The following is an 11,045-nucleotide window of genomic DNA, read 5'->3' as shown; positions in this document are numbered from 1 at the left end:
CCAGGAAATTTCATGTTGGATTCTGGCCTCTGAGTGTTCCAGGAATGCACATAGTGCACAGACATACAAGGCAGGTAAAACACTCTCACACATGAACTACATTCTTTTAATTTCAAATAATTAAAGACTGTGAGGCACATAAGATGCAGAATTCTAGGTGGTATTTTCTCTTTGAGGCATGCAAATAAAGTGTACCCTATCCAGGGATAGAGGGCACAATGCCCTGTACTAATCTGCCTCAGTGTCTCTTTCTGGCCTTTTGCAAGGAGGGGTCCTCTATTATAGCAGTCTATACCCAACATTTTGAAAAGTCTTTTGGGAATTAACTGCAGGATTCTGCACCTGGGTTTGGGCTAGTGTAGACGTGACAGGACACCTGGAGCAAAAACTTTCACATCTGAATGCCTTGCATGGATAGATCCTTGATCTCAGCTATAGCCACAGGTATTCTGACATCCTGTTAACCTTCTACCTTGATTCCTTGTCAGCCAGAGAACCAAGGATCATACTAGTTTTACTTCTTCCAGGGCTGAAGTACTCCACAACGCCCAGTCAATCCTACCTTGCAGAGGCTGTAGCTGCATGAGGCCAGACCATTCTACCACTAGCCTGGGGCCCTGCGTATGATAGTCCCACCCTGCAGTGAATAAGTGAGTATCTGAACAGGATATAAGCAGTTACACTGCACTCCAGGGTCATAGAATATTGAACACTGTGCTGTGAGACCACAAACATTGGAGGTAAGGTCATCTTGGTCAACCCAGGGCAATGGGACTCTTAAAGGACAGATTTAGAATGTTCAGGCTGAGTCCAGGAGATGGAACCCTAGATCTGAAAGTTAGGAAAAGAGACAGTGTGGAGGTTGATCTGATAGTTTGTAAGTGTTCTACAAACTCCAGTAAGGACTAGCAATGAGGCTTAGGGCTGGAGTCCAGAAGCTGTACTGACCCATTTATGTCAGGATTAGATGCTGAAAGATCTCAGTGGTTCCCAGTGTCATCTGTCCTTCTTCCTCTCTGGTTCTACCACTGAGCCCATTTGACTACCTCTGACCTCTACTCTGAAAAATCTCTTGCTTTTGTGCTCTTTAAAGGCCAGCAAGCTCTAGTCCGTCTGAGCTCTGTTCAACCTCTTCAAAACCATTTTAAAATTACTCACCCCATGTCATCTGAGCCACTAATACTCATTTTTATCCTGAACATGATTTCTCATGATTTAAAGTGATGTGTCAGACATCTTCCTTGCCAAGGCAGAACTCTTGAGTATGTTGGGGACAACTGTCAGTGTGGGAAGATGCCCAACCAAAGGGTAAGGCACTGAGATAAAGCAGGCAGAACGTTCTTCCCAAAACTCTGGGAGAGACTCAATGAGATACCTCCAAGGATCTATGTACACTCTCAGGATGCTGTGTCCCTCTGTCTGAAGAGTGGAAAGAAGCATGGGCTGGGGTGTTCTGAGGCTCCCTGGGCTTTTGGTCTGTATTTTAGCAAAGGAGGAAGAACACTGGAACACACTTCCAGGGTTCAACAGCCATGTGTCAGTGACAGCACAGCTATGGAATGCACGGGGACTTGGAATTGGGTTAAGACGTCAGAAGAAGTCACTTAATATGGCCAAACTGTCCATTCATCTGGGAGGTAAGGGGTGCTCCAGAGAAAAGCAGCCTGGGTGCTTTCAGCTGATGCAAGGTCCCTGAGCAGCCACTTTAGGAGAATGCTGCCTACTGCACAACAGATCAGATAACACCAGCTGGTCTTTGGGTCTCATTCAGCATCCTGTAGCAACTGGCGGTTGTGGAAGGCACTGTCTAATGCATTTGTGGATATCTCAGAAGGGTTTTTCACAGACCTAGTCCAGGATTCAGAATTGCTGAAGCCAGGCTAGAGAGGATATATGCTTATGACTGTTCCATTCCCTTAGTTTCTCTTTTTTTTTCCCCTTTTCTCTTTATCCTTGAGGCAACCTTCTTCAGAAGAGAGGTCTTTATGGACTGAAACTAGAGCCTGCCTTGCAGCTTGTTCTGTATATGCATTCCTGATGATCTTTCCTTCTATCTATGCAGATGAAAAAGAAGCCAGTTTGGGTTCCTGCTGGGATCACACTTACCTAATAACCTTAACATTCAAAAGACTGTAACATAGAATGAATTTTTGAAATCCTCCTTAAAGCAATTATGAGCTTTGAAATGAAAACCAGAAGTAGAGTCCCATATTTCCTTTCATCAATGAACCTCCAGCTCTGTGTTCAGTTCCATTTCTCCTTTAGCTCCAGACTCTGCATCATGAATACTCTGTCTGAAGCGAATGGCACCTTTGCTATCCAACTTTTGAAGATGCTCTGCCAAGACAACCCTTCAGAAAATGTGTGTTATTCTCCTGTGAGCATCTCCTCCGCTCTAGCTATGGTCCTCTTGGGTGCAAAGGGAAACACTGCAGTCCAGATATGTCAGGTAAGTTCCTTGTCAAAACCACACCCGTGTCACATGCACAAGATCTGCTGAGAAGGATCAGTAGCTGTTAAATTTTAAATGTTAAAATTAACACTTGTTGTGCTATATTGACTCAACCTTCATTTTGTAGCTTATTTATTTAACTTGACTTATTCCTTGCCCTGATCATAGCTTTATGTTGTTCTTTGTCTGAAAGCCTCTTGGAAGCTAGAATATCCCTAAGATCCTTGCTTCTAGAACCAGCCAACCAGGTTAAAGGTCAGACAGCACTGTTTATCTAATAGCCTAAACATTGCAAATGCAACTGTTTGTGGTTTTTCCCACACAAAAACTGGTCCTGAGAACTGCCTAGGATCCCAACTTGGCTCCTGTCCCCTGCATCCATAATTAATCAGTCTTAGAAAATGTGTTCAATAAACAACTAAGATCCAACTGAGATTGCTTTCTGAGTTGTTTAGCTAATCCTGAACCCTAACATAGTAATATCCACACACTGTTTGATGGAGCCTGGGGTAAAGAGGAAGAAAGACCGAATCTCCTCCAGTAACACTGCTTGAAAGGCAATGAGTTTTCCCAAGTAATAACTTCAAGGAAATTCCAAATATTTCATCCAGAATTCCCTTAGAAAATTTTGCATAAATAGTATATGCTGGGCCTGATGGCAGAGGCGTTTAAACCCAACTATTAAGGAGTCTGAGACAGAAAGATGCCAAGCCCAATGCTAGCCTGGGCAACTTAGGTTTAAATAGAAAGTTCTTTTGGTCTTTTGTTGTTTTATTTTGTTTTAAAAGATGGTGTAAGGGGGTTGCGATTATAGCTAAGTGGCAAAGCTCTTGCCTACTCTGATTAAGAATACTGGTCAGTCACAAGTACAGCAAAGGGCAAGAAGGGTGTTGAAATGATCTGAAAATTGGTTGCTGCAATTTATGTTGTTTTTAAAACAACAGATTTGTAAGTATTCACTGGGAAGGAAGGTCAGTTCCTACTTTTAATTGTTTCAATAGCAATCTCTCTTGAATCAGAACCTTATTTACATGGCAGACTGAGGGATCTTGAAAATTCCTTTTGAAACTAAAAGTTTCATCCCTGGCCTGAAAAAATGTTTCATCTTTTCCTCCATAGGCTCTTAAATTAAACACAGATGAAAATATCCATCGGGGCTTCCAGTTGCTTCTCCATAACCTAAACAAGAAAAATAAAAAGTACTGCCTTACAATGGCCAACAGGCTCTTTGCAGAGAATGCTTGTGAATTAATTCCAGTAAGTTGTTCCTGTAGAAAGATAACTTGTATCCCAAATGCTTGTTGCTTTAGATCCAAGGGGAGGGACCTGAAAGAAACTGAGAAAAGTAAGGATTAAATACTAGCCACTGTGTAGGTACCTATGTATAAAACCTGCATCTCAAAGGCTGGGACAAGAGAGGGTCATAAGTTCTGAGATAGCCTAGGCCACATAGTGAGACTCACCAACCTAACCTTTATCAAAGATAGTAATTCTGTTATATGTTTAAAAATTTCCAATTTGACAACTTGTAGTTGTATTCATTTATGTCTCATAATTCCCACCTGCAAAGGCCTATTACCTGAAGATTTTTGTTATATAAAGTGATATCTACACTCATTTAACTTTGTTTTATAATACCATGTTAATCAGAAGGTGGAAACACTTGCTGACATTTTATTTCGCAATGTCACCTCCTTGAATATTTTCTCTCGAAAGACCTTTAAGGAGTCCTGTCGTAAATTCTATCACTCAGAGATGGAGCAGCTTTCCTTTGCTGAAGCTGCGGAGGAGTCCAGGAAACACATAAACACGTGGGTCTCCAATCAGACTAAAGGTCAGAAATTCAAGCTCCTTCATATCCCACATTCTTATCGTTTCTATGCACCCACTGTCTTCTTCCTCCCCTCCTCTTTCTTTAATTTCCTTTCTCTCCACCATGGTCTAATCTCACCATTATTTCAGAGTCAAATTGATGCTAGCTGGCTGGGCCACATGGTATAATTTAGAGCTCAAGGAATTCATGGAGGTTTTACTCAGACAATTACATCTTAAACCCAGAGATTGTATATTTCAAGTAGGACACAGGGACATATGTAAATGTCATAAGAGCCCATGGGGCTAATTATCAGCCTAATACTTTACCTTTGAAGACATGGGTGATCTGCAATGTTCCAGGACATGTGACTCCATCATTCCTGAGAGTGATTCATGGGTAGACCTTCACCATAATCCTGCCCTGGGACTGCTTCTTACTAGAGTCTGTGTTGTCTCAGCTCTTACCACCTTTACCTCGGAAGAGGACTCCTGTTTCTGCTTCTACAGTTCCTGCATCTATTCCCTTACTTACATTTGATGATACTAAACTTGATTTCCATTAATGACACTCTGTCAGAACTGCTCAGTTATATTAAACTAAAAGAACCTCCAATTTGGTGTTGAACCTTATATGTTTTGTTGTCAGATGTGACAGGTTCCAAAACTGGTCTTTGAGATCATTGAGATCATTGTTATTTGAACCTTTTAGATGCCTCTGCATTACCTGCTACATCTTCTAAAACACAGAGAGCAAAGAATTAGAATTTTTCTTGCATCCATCTATTATTTACCTATTTCGTATTGGATTCTTATGCCCTCTCAGGATCAGATAATAGACAAAACTATTGAGTTCCAGTGTCAGCTAAATGTGGCAGGTGCAGTGATGTGAACAAACCAGATTCCATCACCAGAAAGTAGTGAAGACAAGCAGACAAATCAGTGCTGCTTCTCTCTCAGACCTTCATAGATCGCAGCACAAGAAGGATGATGTCAACCCTGGAGATCTTCCTCTCCATTTGTTACTCTTTCTGGGAAATGTGGTCATAGTCCCATACAAAGACCTGCCTCCTAGCAGATTCCAGACTCAATGAATTTGGAAACTAGCATTAACTACACCAGAGGGTTATCATGGTTTCCTCCAAATCCCTCCAACATTTTTTGCTTATTTTGTTCTTCATGTTAGAGTCTCTTTTTCTGCTTTTCCCAAACCTGATTTCCTTGAGGGACTTAAAGTTCTTCCAGTGTGTATGACCTCAAGTTAAACATGGCTGACAGTGTTGTTTTGATTTATTTTTAATATGATTAACAAATTAAGCAAAGTTGAAAAAGTGATTCTTTGATCTGCTCAGATGTCATATCAATTTATGTCATACACACACATACACACACATTATATATATGTATATATAATACATATATATATATATATAATATATATATACATATATATGGAACCTGAATGAAGTCTCTGTTTACTCCAAAGGTAAAATTCCAGACTTATTGTCAAAAAACTCAGTTGATTCACAGACCAGGCTGATTCTCATCAATGCCTTATATTTCCAAGGAACATGGCATAAATTCTTTGACAAAGACTACACCAAGGAAATGCCCTTTAAGATAAACAAGGTAAGGAACACTATCCTAAACTCCTTGACAGTGGGATGAAGAAATTGCATGGAAAACTTTAATTGCCAATGTGTATCCCAAGGTTCCATGGTAGATACTGCATATCTTGTACAGGGTGCTGGCCTTGATCCTCAGCCCCTCCCCTGCCCCCCCCCCCAAAAAAAAAAAGAATTCAGGAAAGCACAGAAAACCATTTGAGACTTGTATATCTAAAAGCAAGGTTAAACTTCATAAAAAGAAATTATAGGAACAAAGAGTATTTCCTGTCTTTGTGATTGTGCATTCTATTGATGGCTCATAAAGCTTCTGCTCATTTCTCATAAAACCATTTTAGAAATTGAATTTCATTTAAGACCAAGGATGCCAAAACTGTGCTGCTATGGTAATGTAATACATGTATGGAGCACAAGTAAGAGTAGATAGTAACAGCAGAAAGGAATATACAAACATTTATACAGTAGAGTATGTTTTACTAAAAATATTCATTTTAAACTATTGATCAATTTATCATTATTAAATGTTTTTATAGATTTTAAATATTGAACAGGAGTGGTTAAGTGTCAGTCCTCACTAGAGTATAATATCTACTTACATAGATATTAAAGTATTTTGCCTTATAACTATAAAATATAATTTAATTCAGTTTTCAGCCTCATAAATGTTAAACTCCTCATTACATTTTTATTAGAAATGATTTAACAGAAATCTTAAAAGAATGAGATTTTTTGAAATTGAGTAATGTAATCTTTACTATGGATGGCCCAACAAATTTTTATGTTTAATGTACACTGTAATTTCAATCTTCTTGTGTCCTACTTGTCCCATTTAAAATATACCTCTGGACTATCAGAACTAAAACATATTGATTATATCACAAGGAGATACACTAAATAATGTCCCCAACTTGTAATCAGTTGACAATACTTTTTTGCATTTTGATGGATTATCAAACTGTTACTGTATCACAAAGAAGCATACATATATGACCATATGGTTCCCATCTTGTCATAATTTAACTTGGGGTTTCACTTCCCTGTGATGGACTAGCAAAATGTAGTTCTAACCTAAGCCTGTAAGTGTCTAGTTTTTCAGCTTGCTACATTGTTATGCTAGAAAGTTGTGACCCATCATGAACCTTTGAGCAGGTGTGCTCCTGTGTTCAGGTTGTTTTCTAAGAGGATACATTCACAACACTATGAAAATATTGCACTCTATGATAATTTTTGTTATTTGTAAATGATTATGCTGTTTCATTAGATGTAACTGTTGACCATATTAAATTGTGAAAATCCTACTTCTGATGTGTTAGTCATCTTTATATTAGTGTAGCTAAATTTCTGAGATAATCAACTTAAAAAGAGGAAATATTTATTATGACTCATGGATCAGAAGTTTCAGCCCAGGTAAATTAGTCCAATCACTCCAGGTTGTGCTAGTATAGTATAGCCTAGTGGAAATATATGGTAGAGGCTTGTTAACCTTACACCAGTCAGAAAACAAAAGAGAGAAATAGGAAGGATCTTCAATGCCAATCTCCTCTTCAGAGGCACCTGCTCACCAATACAACTTTGACTCATTAAAACCTACTTCCAAAAGGGTTGGCCTGCTCCCACTACTGCCACCATGTGGAAAAAAAAGCTTTGGAACAAGAGCCTTTGTGTAGTATTTTAAACCCAAGAAGCATATTTCTCTGGCTGTATAGGATCATCTATTGTTCATCTGTTCTAGTTGTAGCTTTGGCAATATGACACGTGCTACAAGAAAATTGGAAAGAAGAACTCTACATGGAGAAATTGTCTCCATAAATTGGCCTAGAGGCAAATTTGTTGGGAACTTTCTTGATTAATGATAGATAGAGTATGTATCAGCACACTGTAGTGATACCAACTCTGTCAGGTAGTCCTGAGTTGAATACAAAAGCAGGCTGAAAAGCTCTGAAGAACAGGCCAATAACTAACATTGTTCCATGGCTTTTTCCTGAGTTCCTGCTCTGACTTCATTTTATGACCATATGTGACCTGAGAGTTTTAATGTAAACCCTTTTTCCCAAGTGCTTTTGGTCATGGTGTTTTATTACAGTGGTTGAAACCCTAACAGAGACAAGCCCATATCTGCTTACATTCAATTATGTTAATGAAAACAGGAAGATGCTGAATGACTTTGTGGAAGTGTACCTGGAACATGAATATTGTTTTCTTTGAGTGTAGAAAACACTGGTATTAACTGCAGCACATTTGGAAACCTTCTGACTTATCTCTATTATATATTTGATGTCATTTATTCATCTGTTCAGACTGAAACAAAGCCAGTGCAGATGATGTGGCAGGAAAACACATTTTGCCATGCCTATGTGAATGAAATCCAGGCACAAGTACTGATGATGCCCTATATGGGCAAGGAGCTGAGTTTCGTGGTCCTGCTCCCGGATGAGGGTGTGGATATCAGCAAGGTGAGCCAGGAGATTATGTAGCATTCACCATTCCAAATGTCTCTGAGAACAATTCAGTATTCCTTTGTATCCTTATTAGACAAAGTTCAATGTCTTCACCCTGGCAACTGCCATTTGAGGGGATAGTACTCACAGACAGAACTTTAAGCTGTGTACAGCACAGAGATTTGGGTTCAAAGTTGTGTCCAATACTCCCATCATGGTCTATGCGCCCTTGTCACATATTATAACTTCATCACTAGAATTGGTGATAACTACCTAATAGGAGGAAATCAGGGCAACACAAGTAAAAAGTTAGCACATTACTTGGAACATAATCCCCCTCATAAATATAGCCCACATCATGATCTTTGTTCATATTTCATTTTAATGTCTGAGAACAGAAAATAGACTGAAACAATATCCCATTTTAACCTAAAAATGTGGAAGGTAAAGGTTGAAAACTGAGGAGGGCAGAGTCAGGCAAGTCATTGTAACAAATTTTGGTCTTCCTTGAAGCAGGAAACCCCACAGTCTATGAGCCACCCTCTGAATTGTGGGTAATAGAATGTTCATGACATATGGGGTCTTTGTGAGCAAAAGATCTCCCTGCCACTCAGTATCCAGCTCTCTGTGGCATCACTTCAGTAGAGTACAAGTTAGTTTTTTTATCAACTCCTTTCTTTTCCAATACTTGATTTCTATTTAAGCAGCAATGATTTACTATTTTTGAAACTAGGTCTAGTATAAGAAAACAGAAACAAATAAAAATTAAACAATAATTACCTGGATAGAGACACTTGTCAGAAAAAAAAAATCTCTCACAAGTGATTTAGGAGAAGGCAGCCAGGTATTCCTACCCTGAACTGCTTGTCCACCATTTCCATCACGGAAGCTACAAACAAGCTACCAGAACAGTGGGATGTCCATACTGCCTGGCCATTTGAATAGGTAGTGCCTGTTTTTGATGACAGACAGTACTTTAAGCAGCAGTTATCTGTGTGTCTCTGGGTAAGAGGTCAACTGTAATTCTACAAGTCTCTAATTCTGGTTTTTCAGGTGGAAAACAATCTCACTTTTGAGAAGTTAATAGCCTGGACCAAACCAGACTTTATGAATCACACCGAGGTTTATGTTTATCTTCCAAAATTTCAACTGGAAAAGGAGTGTGATATGAAAACACTGTTCCAGAACTTGGGAATGTTGGATCTCTTCCATGAGAGCAAGGCTGACTTATCAGGAATGTCTACTGAGGAAGACCTGTGTCTGTCCAAGTTTGTTCACAAGTGTGTGGTAGAGGTCAATGAAGAAGGAACAGAGGCTGCAGCAGGCTCAGCTGCAGATATTGTACCTCTCTGTTCAGATTCTTATACCCCAACTTTCTGTGCTGACCACCCCTTCCTTTTCTTCATCATGCATGACAAAACCAACAGCATTCTGTTCTGTGGCAGGTTCTCATCTCCATAAAGACATATTTATTATGTGGTGAGAATTCTCTCTTGACATCTCCACCATCCCTACAGCTCTGTAAGGATGGGCAAGTGGAATTTTCATCTTTTCCTTCTGATCTAGTGATGCCCATATTCAGCTCTCCCTACCCTGATACTCGTGTGTGCCCTTTGCCAGGCCACAGGACCACAGAGTGTTATGGCTTCCTTTATTGTTTAGAAGGCAAAGAAAATCCCCAAACTAGCCTACAAAGATTTATAAAGTAACTCTAAATAACCCCCCAGTCGATCCACAGACAAACCTTATCAATATACATTGCCGTTTCCTGGTACCACAAGTCTTGCTATCACTTGCCTTAATCTGACTTTATCCTAGTAACTGCTTCTGTGGGTGATGACTGCTACTGCTCTTTTCCTGGTATCTGGTCCTTATGCATATATGAAATTCATTTTCCTTTCTGACCATTACTACTCACCAGGTATGTGCCAAATACTGTGAAAGTTTGGGGACATGTGGAGACAGTGTGATCCACTACCAACTAGTCTTTGCTATCTGTTTTCATTTTATTTAGTTGTCATGATAACTACCTTGGACCACCATATGTCCTCCATGAAGAAGTCATGCTTCTATAAGCTACCATGATTCTCTATCAATAGCTGTAATAGTTAAATTCTCTGAAGTCCTTAAAGGCATTTCAAAATAAATACTGTTTTCGCACAAAACATTGTGTACTTTAAATTTTAATTAAAGCCCTTAGAGGGATTTTTTTTTGTTAATTTTCTTCATCTTAGATTCTTTTAAAACTAGAGCTATGTCTGCAAATCTATGCCATTTGGCCCACACTATACAGATACAGGAGGCATAAGTATTTTCATTGTGTTAGAGTGTCATAATAGAGACATGGCTCCTAACTTGCTGCTTTTCCAGAGATCCCTGAAAAACTGTTTACCACCCACCTGGCTGCTTAACATTTCCTCTAACACAAGTTTCAGGGAAGCTGATGTCCTCTTTAAGCTTCAACAGATCCTGAGTGTACATGGTACATGAAATCTCACTCAGAATCACTCACACACAAGTTTAAAATAAAAAAAATTCTAAATGAAATCACACTGGCAGTTCCTCAGAAAATTGGAAATAGTTGTACCTGAGGACCTCGCTGTACCATTCCTGGGAACACACCCCCAAAATTCTCCAACATGTAACAAGGACACCTACTGAATGATATTAATAGAAGCCTTTTTTATAATAGCCAGAATCTGGAAATGACTCAGATGT

At 39.2% G+C, this 11,045-nt stretch overlaps 1 protein-coding gene and 1 long non-coding RNA gene across 3 annotated transcripts; one reads left to right on the top strand and one right to left on the bottom strand.

Moving 5' to 3' along the window:
* Positions 1-634: 634 nt before the first annotated feature.
* On the top strand, positions 635-9,804 carry LOC116077438 (serpin B9-like). 2 transcript variants are annotated; one of them, XM_031351983.1, is made up of 7 exons: positions 635-650; positions 2,266-2,449; positions 3,572-3,709; positions 4,169-4,286; positions 5,751-5,893; positions 8,187-8,342; positions 9,381-9,804. In XM_031351983.1, the coding sequence occupies exons 2-7, from the start codon at positions 2,282-2,284 to the stop codon at positions 9,786-9,788; spliced, it is 1,131 nt and encodes a 376-aa protein (XP_031207843.1). In that variant the 5' UTR covers positions 635-650; positions 2,266-2,281; the 3' UTR covers positions 9,789-9,804. The 2 variants fall into 2 exon arrangements, with proteins under 2 accessions (XP_031207843.1, XP_031207841.1); XM_031351981.1 differs by lacking the exon at positions 635-650 and adding an exon at positions 706-740 and having other exon boundaries at positions 2,272-2,449.
* On the bottom strand, positions 3,206-8,868 carry LOC116077439. The gene is made up of 3 exons (XR_004113245.1): positions 8,757-8,868; positions 8,476-8,600; positions 3,206-3,788 (listed from the first exon to the last, which is right to left on the bottom strand). It is a non-coding gene; the product is annotated as an uncharacterized LOC116077439 (long non-coding RNA).
* Positions 9,805-11,045: the final 1,241 nt, after the last annotated feature.

Source organism: Mastomys coucha, unplaced genomic scaffold (assembly GCF_008632895.1).
Source record: "Mastomys coucha isolate ucsf_1 unplaced genomic scaffold, UCSF_Mcou_1 pScaffold5, whole genome shotgun sequence".
NCBI lineage: Eukaryota > Metazoa > Chordata > Mammalia > Rodentia > Muridae > Mastomys > Mastomys coucha.
The sequence above is the reverse complement of the archived record's forward strand: the minus strand, read 5'-3'. Positions and strand labels throughout refer to the sequence as shown.

Excerpts from the sequence above, each read along its gene's own strand:
- LOC116077438 (XM_031351983.1), top strand. The coding sequence starts at position 2,282 with ATGAATACTCTGTCTGAAGCGAATGGCACCTTTGCTATCCAACTTTTG. Across the intron at positions 2,450-3,571 it reads CTGCAGTCCAGATATGTCAG|GCTCTTAAATTAAACACAGA; the intron begins GTAAGTTCCTTG and ends TTTCCTCCATAG. Across the intron at positions 4,287-5,750 it reads GGTCTCCAATCAGACTAAAG|GTAAAATTCCAGACTTATTG; the intron begins GTCAGAAATTCA and ends TTTACTCCAAAG.